Consider the following 16,968-nt stretch of genomic DNA (forward strand, 5'->3'; position numbering starts at 1 on the left):
AGTCACTGATGATGACATTGAGAGGAGGGAAGACGATGCGTTGGCAGCTGCTTTGCTAGTACCCTGAGACTGGGTGAGAAAGGATGAGGAGGATGAAGAGGGCTTGGTCATCCACTCTACCAAGTGGTTGGCATGTTGCGGTTCAACATGTCCAGCTGCCGAAAAGAAGGACAAGCGTGTCCCATGGCCACGTGCTGATGACAATGCACCGCGTCCACGACCAGCACTGTTGTCTCTAGACACAGAGCCTGCTTGCCCTCTTTTATCGGCTCGTGCCTGTCTGCCTCTCCTTGCTGGCCTTCCAGACATGGTAATGGCCTGAAGGGAGTTGGGTAAAACAGCAGTTGGGTAGTGTATAATCTGCTGGAAGCACACAACACCCACTAACTCCTGCAGATGCCTTTATTATAGAACACCAGAGATAGGGGTATACTGTAATGGAGTCACACAACACCCACTAAGCCCTGCAGATGGCTCTATTAGAGAACAGCAATAAAGGGTAGATACAGGTGTATATTGTGCTGGAGGCACAAAACACCCACTAACTCCTGCAGATACCTTTATTATAGAACACCAGAGATAAAGGGGTATATACAGATGTATACTGTGCTGTGCTGGAGGCACACACAACTTCCAATAACTCCTGCAGATGGCAAGTGGGCTCAAATAGAGAAGAGCTATGTAGGTGGATATAGCGGTGTGTACTGGGTACAGAGCACGCAGACAGCACGCACAAGCTCCTAACACTACTGACTGCAAACTCTATTATAAAAGATAGATCACTAGCTATATAGGTGAGGTGAATAAAGCGGTGTATACTGCGGTCAGGGCACGCAGACAACAACCACTACAGAAGAGCAAGATCGAAAATCGGCCGATAACGATCGGTGTATACTGTGTTGAAGGTACACAGAACACCCACTAACTGCTTCAGACGCCAACACACTACACAAGGCCACCGCGCTGGCGGCCTTATATAGTGTGGGGCGTGTACTACACAGCCTGAGCTATGATTGGCCACAGGCATCCTGCCTGTGGCCAATCATGGCTCTCCTCGCTGCTGGCGCTGTGATTGGCCAAGCATGCGGGGTCACAGTGCATGCTTGGCCAATCATGAGCCAGCAATGCACTGCGATGACGCAGTGCATTGTGGGCCGTGAGCGCCACGCGAATTCGGCGCAAACGGCCCATAATGTTCGGAATTCGCCGAACGGGCGAACAGCCGATGTTCGAGTTGAACGTATGTTCGACTCGAACACGAAGCTCATCCCTACTGACAGGCATCTTCATCTCATGAACCTGCAAGTGTACATCTTACACTAACATTCTACAAGCAGAAGGACTATTTCAGTTGGAGCCTCCACCCCTTCTCTCACTCCATTTTTTTTTAAAATAAATTTGCAAAGATTTCAAACAAACTTCTTACACGTTGTCATTATGGGGTATTGTTTGTAGAATTTGGGGAAAATAATGAATTGACTCCATTTTGGAATAAGGTTGTAACATAATAAAATGTGGAAAAAGTGAAGCGCTGTGAATACTTAACCGATGCACTGTATTTTGTCTTCTTTGGTTCCTCCTTTTGCCTAATGAAATTCTTAAATAAAACCTTTCTGTTTTCACTACATATTTGTAAACCCGGTGACATCATCACTAAGTTTCAGTGTTTCTCTATGCAATACAGGCAGATCATGGCTGATGGGAGGGACCGGTAGGGTACTGTATATAGTTACATAGTTAATAAGGTTGAATAAAGACACCAGTCCATCCAGTTCAACCTGAGTGTCTACAATTGTCCTTATCCCTGTACATTGCACACTCACATCAACCCCTACCCTCAAGGAGCCCACAATCCAAGGTCCCCATTCATACACTAGGGCCAACTTTGGGCAGAAGCCAATTAACCTACTAGCACGTCTTTGGAGTGTGGGAGGAAACCGGAGTACCCGGAGGAAACCCACGCAGCCACAGGGAGAACATGCAAACTCCAGGCAGGTAGTGTCGTGGTTGGTATTCGAACCAGCAACCTTTTTACTGCTAGGTGAGAGTGTTAACCACTACACCTCTGTGCCAACCTATGCCCTATATAGCTTCCTGAAAACAGGAGGCTGTGGTAACCCCCATATGTGATGCTGAGCCTTTGGGATTGAAAGAACTGTGAGAAGTGATCTCAAAGCAAGTGTGAAAGAGGACCTGGTGGATGGAGAGTGTGATGAGTCCGAAGCATTATGGGTGGAACTGCATTTAGATGGGTGTAGTTCAAAGTTAATCGTTGGAGTTTGTTATAGACCACCCAATGTGAATGAGGAGGTGGAGACTCAGCTCCTTGCACAGATGGAAAGGGCTGCAAGGGTTGGGACAGTGATAATAATGGGGGATTTTAACTACCCAGAAATTGACTGGAGTAATGGCACTGCGGGGACAGTTAAAGGGCAAAAAATGATAAACCTATTACAGGACAATTTTATGGTCCAGTTTATTGAGGCCCCAACTAGGAATGAAGCTCTGTTGGACCTGGTAATCTCAAACCATGCAGAGCTTATTACTAATGTCCAGATAAAGGAACACCTGGGTAGCAGTGATCATAACATAATTTCCTTTGATGTTAGCGCTAAACAAGAAATACATACGGGAAAGATAAAAACACTTAACTTCAAGAGAGCAAATTTTCCAAGGATGAGGGCTACTCTCCAGGACTTAGACTGGGAGAGAATATTCGCTTCAATGGGCACAGAACAGAAATGGGAATTCTTCAAAAAGACTGTTTGGGACCTCACTGCAAAGTATATTCCCATGGGCAATAAGTTTAAAAGGCTAAAAACAAAACCTATGTGGCTCACGGCCAAAGTTAAAAAAGCTATAAACTGTAAGAGAAGAGCTTTTAAAAAATATAAAAATGAAGGATCACTAGTGTCATTTAAATATTACAAAGAAATTAACAGAATATGTAAAAAGGAAATCAAGGATGCAAAAATTCAAAACGAACCACAGATTGCAAAAGATAGTAGGACAAACCCCAAAAAATTATTCAAATATATTAATAGTAAAAAGGTCAAGTCTGAGCATGTAGGCCCTTTACAAAACAATCTAGAGTTGGTGACTGGGGACAAAGAGAAGGCTAATTTATTAAACACTTTCTTCAGCTCTGTGTACACAAAAGAGCATGGGGGAGCGCATGTCCATAATGGGGGTGATAGTGACACAGCCCCAAATGATCCACAATGGCTCAAAAGTGATATGGTCCAGAAATACTTAGACGGAATAAAGGTGGATAAAGCACCTTGCCCTGATGGCATCCACCCACGGATCCTAAAAGAATTGAGCTCTGTAATTTCAGAGCCATTGTATCTAATTTTTAGGGACTCATTAATGACGGGAATAGTCCCACTGGATTGGCGCAGGGCGAACGTGGTGCCTATATTTAAAAAGGGATCAAAGTCTTTACCAAGTAACTATAGACCTGTTAGCTTAACTTCTATAGCTGGGAAGATACTGAAGCGTTTAATAAAAGACCACATCGACGAGTTCTTGCTGAACAAAAACACTTTAAGCAACAGACAGCATGGATTCATGAAAGACAGAAGTTGTCAGACAAATCTGATTTCTTTTTATGAGGTGGTAAGTAAAACTTTGGACAGAGGGGTGGCGGTGGACGTGGTATACTTGGATTTTGCAAAAGCGTTCGATACAGTTCCGCACACACGGCTCATGTGTAAAGTAAAGTCTACAGGTTTGGAAATATCAGTTTGTAAATGGATAGAAAATTGGCTAAAAGACAGAATTCAGAGAGTAGTGGTTAATGACTCTTACTCTGAATGGTCTAAGGTTATCAGTGGTGTACCCCAAGGTTCAGTGCTGGGACCCTTACTTTTTAACATCTTTATAAATGATATTGGGTCTGGGATCAAAAGTAATATTTCTGTCTTTGCAGATGACACCAAGATATGCAGTGGAATAACGTCTTTACAGGATGTCTCCAATTTACAAGCCGACCTCAATGCTCTGTCTAATTGGGCGACTATGTGGCAGATGAGGTTTAATGTTGATAAATGTAAAGTTATGCACTTGGGGCCTAAGAATATGCATGCATCATACATGCTAGGGGGAGTACAACTGGGGGAATCCATAGTGGAGAAGGATCTGGGGGTTTTGGTAGACCATAAGCTCAATAACAACATGCAATGCCAAGCTGCTGTTTCCAAAGCGAGCAAAGTCCTTTCTTGTATTAAGAGAGGTATGGACTCCAGAGAGAGAGATATCATTTTGCCCCTGTTCAAATCATTAGTAAGACCTCACCTGGAATATGCCGTTCAGTTTTGGGCACCAGTTCTCAAAAAGGATATCAAGGAACTGGAAAAAGTGCAGAGAAGGGCAACCAAACTGATGAGAGGCATGGAAGAACTCAGCTATGAGGAGAGATTAGAGGAACTAAATTTATTCACTCTTGAGAAGAGGAGATTAAGGGGGGATATGATCAACATGTTCAAATACATTAGGGGTCCATATAGTGAACTTGGTGTTGAGTTGTTCTCTGTACGGTCAACCCAGAGGACATGGGGGCACTCTTTACGTCTAGAGGAAAAGAGATTTCATCTTCAAGTACGGAAAGGTTTCTTCACAGTTAGAGCTGTGAAAATGTGGAATAGACTCCCGCCAGAGGTGGTTCTGGCCAGTACAGTAGATTGCTTTAAGAAAGGCCTGGATACTTTCCTGATGGTACATAATATAACTAGGTACTAACATAGGTAAAGTTGATCCAGGGAAAATCCGATCGCCTCTTGGAGGATCAGGAAGGAATTTTTTTCCCCTGCTGTAGCAAATTGGAGCATGCTCTGCTGGTTTTTTTTTTCGCCTTCCTCTGGATCAATTGTGGGCATAAAATTGGGTATCTGGATTGTACGATTATTTTTTTATTTTATTTATTTGTTTTTAAGGTTGAACTGGATGGACTTGTGTCTTTTTTCAACCTGACTAACTATGTAACTATGTAACTGAAATCCAATGAATGAAAGGGGTTGGCCAGGGACAACCAGGCTAGGAAGGAAAGAGCTGGATGATGATGGATGTCCTCAGCTAGGAAAGGAGGCAGGCTCTGTCTGACTTGCTGGTGTTAGTAAATATTAGAAAAGAAAGGCTTTTACAGTATAGGAGTATACTACATATAACAGTATCTCACAACGGTGAGTACACCCCTCACATTTTTGTAAATATTTTATTATATCATTTCATGTGACAACAACTGAAGAAATGACACTTTGCTACAATGTAAAGTAGTGAGTGTACAGCTTGTATAACAGTGTAAATTTGCTAACTCAACACACTTTACTTGTCACATTAATGTCTAAATGGCTGGTAACAAAAGTGAGTAGCCATTTTCCCTCCCCTGTGTCATGTGACTTGTTAGTGTTAGAAGGTCTCAGGTGTGAATGGGGAGCAGGTGTGTTAAATATGGTGTTATCGCTCTCACTCTCTCATACTGGTCACTGGAAGTTCAACATGGCACCTCATGGCAAAGAACTCTCTGAGGATCTGAAAAAAAAAAATTGTTGCTCTACATAAAGATGGCCTAGGCTATAAGAAGATTTCCAAGACCCTGAAACTGAGCTGCAGCCTGGTGGCCAAGTTGAGTGCACATGCTCAGTGCCATATCCAGAGGTTGTCTTTGGGAAATAGACGTATGAGTGCTGCCAGCATTGCTGCAGAGGTTGAAGGGGTGGGGGGTCAGCCTTTCAGTGCTCAGACCATACGCCGCACACTGCATCAAATTGGTCTGCATGGCTGTAATCCCAGAAGAAAGCCTCTGCTAAAGATGATGCACAAGAAAGCCTGCGAATAGTTTGCTGAAGACAAGCAGATTAAGGACATGGATTACTGGAAACATGTCCTGTGGTCTGATGATACCAAGATAAACTTATTTAGTTCAGATGGTATCAAGCGTGTGTGACAGCAACCAGGTGAGGAGTACAAAGACAAGTGTGTCTTGCCTATAGTCCAGCATGGTGGTGGGAGTGTCATGGTCTGGGGCTGCATGAGTGCTGCCAGCCCTGGGGAGCTACAGATCATTGAGGGAACCATGAATGCCAACATGTACTGTGACATACTGAAGCAGAGCATGATCCCCTCCCTTCAGAGACTGGGCCGCAGGGCAGTATTCCAACATAATGACCCCAAACACACCTCCAAGATGACCACTGCCTTGCTAAAGAAGCTGAGGGTAAAGGTGATGGACTGGCCAAGCATGTCTCTGGACCTAAACCCTATTGAGCATCTGTAGGGCATCCTTAAATGGAAGGTGGAGGCGCACAAGGTCTCTAACATCCACCAGCTCTGTGATGTCGTCAACATGTGAAGCTCTGGTGAACTCCATGCCCAAGAGGGTTAAGGCAGTGCTGGAAAATAATGGTGGCCTCACAAAATAGTGACACTTTGGGCCCAATTTGGACATTTTTACTTAGGGGTGAGATCTGTTCTGAGTGGAACCTGTCCTTTTAAACCGCTCTATGGTTGTGGCCACCATGCTGCAGCTCAGTTTCAGGGTCTTGGCAATCTTCTTATAGCCTAGGCCATCTTTATGTAGAGCAACAATTATTTTTTTCAGAACCTCAGAGAGTTCTTTGCCATGAGGTGCCATGTTGAACTTCCAGTAACCAGTATGAGAAAGTGAGAGCAATAACACTAAATTTAACACACCTGCTCCCCATTCACACCTGAGACCTTGCAACACTAACAGTCACATGATACCGGGGGAGGGAAAATGGTTAATTGTGCCCAATTTGGACATTTTCACTTTCGGGGTGTACTCACTTTTGTTTCCAGCGGTTTAGACATTAATGGCTGTGTGTTGAGTTATTTTGAGGGGACAGCAATTTTACACTGTTATACAAGCTGTACACTCACTACTTTACATTATAGCAAAGTGTCATTTCTTCAGTGTTGTCACATGAAAAGATAGAATAAAATATTTACAAAATTGTGAGGTGTTTACTCACTTTGTGAGATACTGTAAGACCCCTTTCACGCCACACCGCCCATTGCGCCGGCGGTAAAATGCCGCTATTTTTAGCGGCGTTTTACAGCCGGATTTATTACCCCCCGCTAGCGACCGCAAAAGGGTTAAAACCGCTGGCAATACGCCGCAATAGCGGCGTTTTGCGGGCGGTAATACAGCGCTGCCCCATTGATTTCAAACACACCGCTCCTAAGAAGCTGCTGGCAGGACTTTTTTCTGATGTCCTGCCAGCGCACCGCTGTAGTGTGAAAGCCCTCGGGGCTTTCACACTACACACAATGGTGCAGCTTCTTTAGGGCGGATTGCAGGCGCTATTTCCAACGCAATATAGCGCCTGCAAAACGCCCTGGTGTGAAAGGGGTGTAAGTCTTCTGATGAATATCCACTAATATAAATGTGGTGTGTAATGATCATCGCAGTAACCGGTGTTGGTTGTCACTCTTGCAGAAATCCGTCAATCACAGACTCTTCTATGCAGCGAAGATCTCTCCTGAGGGGACCAATTACAAGGATTTTACAGGTAATCAGACATGGGGCAAAAGGCCATACCTACCTTATCTTACCCGGTTTACTTTGGCCTCCCTACTGCAGTCTAATCATGGATCCAACCAATCCAATATCAGAGAAAAGTCAAAGTCTGAAGCTAAATTTTCCGTCCACAGTTCTTACATTTCAGTAACTCAGTGTGTACCTGGACACACAGGAACTGAATACAAGGGAGAGGCTATAGGGGCAGAAATGCATGAAGAAATGGCAAAAGGTGGGTGGTGGGTATAGCCTCCTGTCCTGAAATTCAAGTGCTAGGCCCTTTCGCATCTGCCATAGTATCAGACCACAGCTCGGGCCTTACCTTCACCTCCACCATTGGCCTTCCCCATCAGCCATGGTAGTAGAACATCCTACAGTTAGCTCAGCTCCTGAGTATACCCAGCTCACATCCTATGCAACTGATGGGATACCTTATCTCTATTACACACAGCGCCCCACCCCTCTGTATTACACACAGCGCCCCACCCCTCTGTATTACACACAGCGCCCCACCCCTCTCTATTACACACAGCGCCCCATCCCTCTCTATTACACACAGCGCCCCATACCTCTCTATTACACACAGTGCCTTATCCCTCTCTATTACACACAGTGCCTTATCCCTCTCTATTACACACAGTGCCTTATCCCTCTCTATTACACACAGCGCCCCATCCCTCTGTATTATGCAATAGATATCCCTATCTATTCCTGCAAGCAGCATCTTTGAGGGGCTGTAGGAGTGGTGTATACACCTTTGCGGGCGCTTTTAATCCTTTTTGGATGTTGGGGGGGGTTAAAAGTGCCCCGCTAGCAGCTGAAAAGTACCGGTACTACAAAAACAACAGTAAAGCTCCGCTAAAAATAGTGCCGCTTTACCGCCGACGCCACCAACACCCCAGTGTGAAAGTAGCCTTACGCAAAGAGCCTCCTCCCTCTTTATTACAAGATATTTCTTGCCACTCTCCATTCCATGCAATACTTTTTTACATGAGGTACATGAAGCCTCTCAGCCTTTTTATTACATGCAGAGCCTCTTCTATCTTTATTACCTGCAATGGGTAATCCCTCTTTATTACCTGTAGTGGATAATCCCTCTTTATTACATGCAGCCTCTATTACCTGTAGTGGCTCATGCTGCTACATTACACATCCCTCATAGATTTCTACTACAAGCGATGCCTCATTCATCTCTATTACTTGCAGTTGATTATCCCTCTTTATTACATGCAGTGACGGTGACGCATACCTCTCTACTACACATCCCTCATAGATTTTTATTATAAACAACGCCTCATCTCTCTGTATTACCTGCAGCTGATTATCACTCTTTGGGGGGGGGGATTTACTAAAACTTGTGCACACAGGGTCCGGTGCAGCTGTGCATAGTAACCAATCAGCTTTCAGGTTTTATTGTCAAAGCCTAAATGAACAAGCTGAAGTTATAACCTAATTGGTGACTATGTACAGCTGCACCAGAGTCTGTGTGCACCAGCTATAGTAAATCTCCCACATCGTTTACTACATGCAGCCATGCACGTTTCTCCATTACCTGTAGCGGCTTATACTTTTCTACTACACATCTCTGAAAGATTTCTATTATAAGCAATGTCTCATCCATCTCTATTACCTGCAGTAGATAATCAGTCTTTATTATACACAGTGACGCTTGCCTCTCTACTACTCGTCCTTTATAGATTTTTATTACCTGCTGTGGTTTATCCCTCTTTAGTACATACAGTGATGTATGCCTATTACATGTAGTGGATCATGCCTCTGTATTGCACGTCCTTCATAGATTTCTATTACAAGCAGTTCCTCATCTATCTTACCTGCAGTGGCTAATCTCTCTTTATTACATGGACTGACACATGCCTCCCTATTACATGCCCCTCATAGATTTCTATGGTAAGCATTGTCTCATGCCTCGCTATTAGGCTACTGTTACACTGAGGCGCTTTACAGGCACTACAGCACTATAAAAAAGGCACCTGTAAAGAGCCTCTCCAGTGTGAAAGCCCAAGGGTTTTCACACTGGAGCAGTGCGCTTGCAGGATGGTAAGGGCACTTCCACACTGCCAGCGCCTCGGGCGTCAGTGGTAAAGCTCCGCTATTTTTAGTGGTGCTTTACTGTCATTTTAGCAGCGTTATTTGGCTGCTATTGGGGCGGTTTTAACCCCCACTAGCGGCCAAAAAAGGGTTAAAACTGCCCGCAAAACTACGCTGCAGTGGAGCTTTGCCAGCAGTTTGGCGGCGCTGCCCATTGATTTCAATGAGCAGGGGGCACTTTAGGAGAGGTGTATTCACTGCTCCTACATCACTGCAAAGAAGCTGCTGGCAGGATTTTTTGTGACGCTGCGCTAAGCACTCAGGCTTTCACACTGGGATTGCAGCTGAGGCTTTTTTCAGGCGCTTTACAGGCGCTATAGCACCTGAATAAAGCCTCCAGTGTGAAAGGGGTCTTAAAAAAGTCCTGCAAGCCGCATCTTTTCATTGGTGCATATACCGCTCCTAAATATGGTAGCCACCTCATGCCTTTAAACCCGAACACATATTAATTACACAGGTTCTGTGGCTGATTAAGGTGGTAATTAAACTCACTTGGTGCTTTATCTGCATTTAATTAGCCTCAGAACCTGTGTAATTCATAAGTGTTGGGGTTTAAATGGATGAGGTGGCAACTCTACTCCTAAAGTGCCCCTGCCCAATGAAAACAATGGGGCAGCCCCGCCATACCGCCGCTGCAGCGGCGCTTTTAACCATTTACAGTTGCTAGCGGGGGGTAAAACCGCCCCGCTAGCAGGTGAATAGTATGCTAAAACGACGGTAAAGCAGAGCTAAAAATATCGCTGCTTTACCGCCAATGCCCACCCACCGATGCCCACCCGCCCCAGAGTGAAAGTAGTTTCACACCTAGTGCTCCATGCCTTCTATCAATATTTCATAGAATCACATCCGAATGGTTTGTTATGTATGTGAACTCAATATCATGATGGCAAATCTTTTGTGGGATAAAATTAAGAATGCAAATGTAAAACTGAGTGTTCTTTGGTATCTTTGGTACTTGGGGAGGTTCCGTTAAAGTTCACAAAGAAATCTTTACTTCTCACACACAGATCACTGCGATAAGCTTTTCAAAAAACTGCTGCAATCCAACCTAGGAGAGGCCATCACTGGCTTACTGCTGATCTATCCCACCTGTGTCATCCACATCATTGAGGTAATCGGCCGCGGTGAGGCTCAGCTCAGGCCGTCTCTGTGTCTGATAAATGAAAGTAGTATAATGCTGGCCATACACTATACGAGAAATAGGCCGAAATTCGGTCATTTGGCCAGTTCGTTTTTTTTTTTTTGGCCAGTTAATGGGCACAAAATCGATAATCGTTGGGACATTTTTGAGCTGAAAAAACGAAGGACGAGTTTAGAAATTTTCTACCGAACGAACGATAAATTGAAAGGTTAATGTGTTTCCTGTCTGAACTGTTTGCACTAGGTATATGTAGAAAAAACAAACAAACAAAAAATGAGGCGGCACTGATGGGTGGCAGTGATGGGCACTGATCGGCTACACTGATAGGCAGCACTTCTAGGTGGCACTGATTGACACCACTGGTTGGCATTGATAGATGGCACTTGTGGGCATTGATAGGTGGCAATGGCAGATGGCAAAGATGAGGCATAATTGCCTCTTCCTCTTCGGGACCAATGTCCTTTTCAGATGAGCTGGTGATTGGCTTTTTTTTTCTCCTCCACTGTCAGCATGAGGAGAAAAAAATAAACGATCACTGAGCTTTTGTTTTGATCATGTGATCAGCTGTCATTGGCTGACAGCTGATCACATGGTAAGGGGCCGGGACTGGCCCCTTACCCGAATCGGTGATCATCCGAGTCTCAGTGACTCGGTGATCACAGCGCACTCCGCGCGCGCACTGTAGGGTGCACGCAGGGAGCGTGCACAGGGGATGGCGGCCTCCCGGGAATTCAGGTCCATGCTGTGGCCATCATTCAGCTAAAGCGCGGATGTCAAGAGGTTAAATGCACTGTAATCACACTGTATATAGCTGGCTGCTAAGGTGGGGGCCGGGAAGCCAGCCAGCCACTGAGCCATCAGCTGTCAGCGGGCTTCCCTGCTGAAAGCTGAATATGAAAAAAAAATAAAAATAAGTTGGGTCCCCCCCAGGTCCATACTAGGCCCTTCGGAATTGGATCCGAACCCCCCCCCCCATTCTCACACCAAAATGTAAAATAAATAAATAAATGGCGTGGGGTCCCCCCAGGTCCATACCAGGCCCTTCAGGATTGGATTCAACCCCCCCCCCCCCCACACCAAAATCTAAAAAGAAAAAAAAAATGCCGCGTGCCCCCCCCAAAATCCACACCAGACCCTTATTCGAGCATGTGGCCCGGCCGGTCAGGAAAGAGAGGGGACGAGCATGTGCCCCCCCCTGAACCATACCATGCCCTCAACACGGGGGGGGGGTGGGTGCTTTTGGGCAGAGCAGGCTGAACCTGTACCATATAGGTTTAGGAGATATTTCTTGGACCTACAGGTAAGCCTTAATCTAGGCTTACCTGTAGGTCAAAGTGTGTTGTAAGGGTTTACAACCACTTTAAACCCCCAATGTTAATTCATTGGACACAATAAAACAAAATATTCTCCTGCAAACTATTTATTAAAACAATTATAAGGGATAATAAAAAAAAGTAATAATAAGCATTAGGGTTCTTTCACACAGGCTTTCCGTCTGTCGGACTCCACATTACTCAGCGGGGGGGATCGCTACGCTCACTGTGCAGAGACGGACCTATCAGAGCCTGGCTCTTCTTTATGAGATCTGATTAAAACAGACCACCTGCCTGTTTTCACACGATCCCATCTGATCCGCCAGATGGATGGAAAATAGGGTCTGGATTCGGCGGACCAGATCGGATAGCAGCGGGAATCAGAGGCCATATCACCACTGACATCCGCTGCTCCATAGGAGTGAATGGAGGGTCCGCCTGAAAAACTGACAGGTGAACCTGATCGGAAAGCCCGTGTGAAAGGGGCCTTCTACTTACCTACTCTGTGTAATGGTTTTGCACAGAGCAACCCCGATCCGCCTCTTCTGGGGTCCCCAGCTGGCGCTCTTGGTTCCTCCCCCCTGCTGAGTGCCCCACAGTAAAGCACTTGCTATGGAGGCATGTTTGTGGGCTTGATCCTTAGTTGTGCTGTATGTCAATTGACACACACAGCGCAGCTCAGCCTCACCCTCCCCCCTTCTCTCACTGGATGCGATTGGTAGCAGCAGCCAATGGCTCCCCCTACTGCCTCTCTTTCCAGAGAGGAGATAAAATGCCTCTGCTCTCGTGCACAGCGATGGATTAAGATCGACTAAGGTAAGGATAAAGGTTGTGCCACACAGAGAAGGCGTTTAATCTTAATGCATAGACTGCATAAAGGTGAAAAAAAAACTTTTATCTTTAGAACCACTAATAAAATTGTTACCCCAGCACTTGCTGCTTAAAACTTTCAATGCTCCTGCTTCTCTTACTACTGCTTCCCTGAACCTCTGATCGTCACTGGAAAGAGCCAATGGTGCATAGTGTGACCTGAGAAAAGCGTGTGGGCCGCTCAGGCTCGATAGGGAGGGGGGATGTAGACATATAGGCTGTGTGAGTGGCTAGAGACGCAATGATGTCACTCCTGCACATGCGTGCGGGAGCCGCCATTTACAGCATAGGACTCTGAAGAAATGGCCCGGGTGCTGTTCCTTCAGAGCGCATGCGCCGGTGATGTCCCCAGCTGCATCTACAGTGAATATCTGCCAAGTGGCGCACGTTTAGAAGATATTTACAGTACCTATATGTAAGCCTTTTTACCATAGCTCCCAACAGTCCCCAATTTGGAGGGACTGTCCCTGATTTGGAGCATTGTCCCTCTGTCCCCCTTTCCTCCTCATTTGTCCCTCATTTTGGGTCTGATCTATATAGATGTATATAAAATTCACTTTTTATCTATCAAAAAGTGTTTTCCAGCGCAAAACCTTTCATCTGATCTCTAAATTGCTGCATTTGTAAATTCCAAAATCCAATATAAAGGAATAGTAGTGGTAAAAAAGCACTTGTGGGTTTAACCAATCTTGTTTATTTTTTTTGTACAATTCTCCTTTAACCACTTCTTAGTCATAGGACGTCCTCGGCTTTCCGGCCGTCTAGGGGGTGCGCGCGATGTACACCGGGCACCCGCGATTGCCTGTGAACGCAGCAGGACCGTGGATCTTTGTGTGTGTAAACACACAGATCCATATGCTGTCAGGTGAGAGGCCCCCTACAGTTAGAATCACTCCCTAGGAAACATAATTAACAATTATGCAATTTTATAGCACTGATCAATGTGAATGGTCCCAAAAATGTATCAAAAGTGTCCGATATGTCCGTTGCAATGTCACAGTCAATTCTCGCAGTTTTGTTTATAGTGCAAAAAATAAAAACTGCAGAGGTGATCAAATACCACCAAAAGAAAGCTCTATTTGTGGGGGGAAAAAAAACATAAAAATTTAATTTGGGTACAGTGTTGCATGACCGTGCAATTGTCATTCAAAGTGCAACAGCGCTGAAAACTAAAAATCGGTCTGGGCAAGAAGGGGGTGAAAATGCCGGTATTGAAATGGTTAAGGGGGCGTGGCATGGAGTGTGTCCTATTCCTGCATGTTTTCATTCCCATCTCAAAAAGTTGGGAGGTATGCTTATTACCTATAGGTAAAAATGATGCATGGCACTTGTGTTTTGTCTATACCGGTTAGATTCTCATGTTTCCATAATGCGCTGAAATGGAATAGCAGATTGGTTTCTACTGACAAGATGTTTTTTCTCCTTGACAAATGTTTGCATGAGGTCTACTGCGCCTTCAAGGTGAAGAGTATTGCCCAATCAGCCAATCCAATCCAATCTAGGTTTACTGTTATAGTACACTTTTTTCTTGTTTATTGTCCAATCAGGGCTTGGCTTTAATCTTCTAACATTAAAATGTACCGCTTATGCTAAAAGCAGCTTGTTCTATGTTCCTTCTTGCAAGCCTATCATAACTTTCTTTTTCTCCAGTCTAGCAGTGAAATCTTGTTCAGAATTATTCAAGATTTAGCCCACATTCAGAGGGACGGTGTAAAGTAAGTCTGCTTTATTCAGATTTTCCAACATTATCCAGGACATTCCACAATATCATTGTTTTTAAGTGTTGAATAAAGACATAACGACCAAACATGCGCTCCAGCAAATATATAAAAAAAAAAAAATCTTACGCTCTTGTTTTTAAATGGGTAGTATGCCATCTAGTGGCAGTTCATATTTAAGACATTCGGAATACGAAGGACAGTACCTTTCTCCTTGTTGGCTCTTTTGAAGAGTTTTGAAGACCTACCCTTATAATGGAAAAAGTTTGAATATTTATCCAATATAATAGTAACAATTTAATAAAAAAAACAACAACATGGGTTTCCTCCAGGTACTCCAGTCTCCTTCCACACTCCAAAGACACGCTTAAAGTGGTTGTAAACCCTTACAAACCACTTTGACCTACAGGTAAGGCTTAAGGCTACACGGTTTAGGAGATATTTGCCGAAAGACAGGCACCGCTGTCTACAGCGCATGCGCTGCAGACAGCGGCGCGCAGGCGCACTGAGCGCGCCGCAGTTAACGGCGATATGCCGTGAGTGGCGGCACCCGTGCACATGCGCGGGAGTGACGTCATCGCGGCTCTGACGAATGACAGCGCCGGAGCAGCGATAACCGGAAGAAGATGGAGGCTCCGTACACAAGGGGACAGCGGTGACTTCGCTGGCTCCTGTGTCAGGTAAGTGACACATAATGGACTACTATGCGATGCATAGTAGCCCATTATGCTTTACCTTTGCAGGAAATCAAAGAGGAAGTAAACCCATCAGGGTTTACTTTCTCTTTAACGGTTAAATGGCTCCTGTCTACAATGGCCCTAGTATGTGCATGTATAAATGTGAATTAAGCCCCTTTCACACATGCAGCATCACTAAGTGGAATCTGCTTGTTTGGTGGGGGATCTTTCCGCTGATCCCCGCTGAGCATGTGGATGACAGGTCCATGTCTGCTCACACTATGCAGAGCAGAGACGGATTCAAACCCATTCTTCTCTATGGGGCAATCAAATGGAAACAGACCGCCTGTCCATCTCCATTGGATCCGCCGGACAGATGTGGAATAGGACCACCATCCGTCTGTGTTTGGTGGACAGGATCGAATCACATTTGTCCACTGACATCTGCCACTCCATAGGAGAGACTGGAGGGTTCCGATCAGGTCCACCTGAAAAACTGACAGTTGGACCTGATCGGACAGCCTGTAAAAGGGGCCTTAGATTGTAAGCTTTTTGAGGGCAGAGACTGGTGTGAATGTAGAATATATGTAAAGCGATGCGCAAATTGACAGCGCTATAATAGTACCTGTAAAAAATGTATTATAGCTATAAGACATGTAGATGTTTAAAATTTTAACCCTTTCCCACCCAACCTAGCATCTCTTCTGTTCTGATAGCCATGATTTTTTTGGATCATGTGACCACTGAGATTTGCTGTTCACCACATGTCGGTAACAACCCATGCAATCCATACAAAGAAATAAAAAACAAATAAGTTCAGAAATATATTTATGTGTAATAAAATGGAATGACACAGGGAAAAAGTATTGAACACGCCAACTGAAGTTTATTTAATACTTCATACAAATCCTTTGTTGGTAATAACAGTTTCAAGACGAGTCCTGTATGGAGAAACTAGTCGTATGCGTTGCTCAGGTGTGATTTTGGCCCATTCTTCCACACAGTCTTCAAATCTTGAAGGTTCCGTGAGCCTCTTCTATGAACTCTGATCTTTAGTTCTTTCCATAGATATTGGCTTCAAGTCAGGTGGCTGGGCCATTCTGGCAGCTTTAATTTTTTTCTTTGAAACCAGTTGAAAGTTTCCTTGGCTTTGTGTTTGTGTTTCGTTGTCTTCCTGAAATGTCCATCCTCGTTTCATCTTCATCATCGTGGTAGATGTCAGCAGATTTTGATCAAGAAAATCTTGGTACATTTTTCCATTCATCCTTCCTTCAATGATATGCAGTTTGCCAGTACCATATGCTGAAAAACAGCCCCACACCATGATGTTCTCACTTCCAAATGTCACTTTTGGTATTGGGGTGATGTGTAGTGTCATTTGATCTCCAAACATGGTGTGTATTATGGCATCCAAAGAGTTGAATTTTGGTCTCCTCTGACCAGACTATATTCCCCCAGTATTTTACAGGCTTGTCTTAATGTTGTGCAACTTTAAAACAAGCTTCACCATGCTTTTTTTCTTCAGCAATGGAGTCTTGCGAGGTGAGCATGCATACATATTCCAGATCTTTCTCAAGCTCTCCACAAGTGATCCTTGGCTCTG

General features: G+C 44.7%; 1 protein-coding gene across 2 annotated transcripts in view; it reads left to right on the forward strand.

Annotated features, from left to right (window-relative positions):
* TEX47 (testis expressed 47) overlaps positions 1-16,968 on the forward strand; it is a 57,784-nt gene that overhangs the window by 28,717 nt on the left and 12,099 nt on the right. Inside the window, exons 2-5 of one of the 2 annotated variants that reach the window (XM_077449333.1) lie at positions 3,932-4,051; positions 7,457-7,529; positions 10,654-10,757; positions 14,621-14,685. In XM_077449333.1, coding sequence (XP_077305459.1) covers positions 4,040-4,051; positions 7,457-7,529; positions 10,654-10,757; positions 14,621-14,685 — 254 coding nt within the window. In that variant the 5' untranslated portion in view covers positions 3,932-4,039. The remainder of the gene's footprint in view (positions 1-3,931; positions 4,052-7,456; positions 7,530-10,653; positions 10,758-14,620; positions 14,686-16,968) is intronic. The other variant, XM_077449332.1, reaches the window with a different exon arrangement.

Source organism: Lithobates pipiens, unplaced genomic scaffold (assembly GCF_037356315.1).
Source record: "Lithobates pipiens isolate NorthernLeopardFrog02 unplaced genomic scaffold, aLitPip1_a1.2 Scaffold_22, whole genome shotgun sequence".
NCBI lineage: Eukaryota > Metazoa > Chordata > Amphibia > Anura > Ranidae > Lithobates > Lithobates pipiens.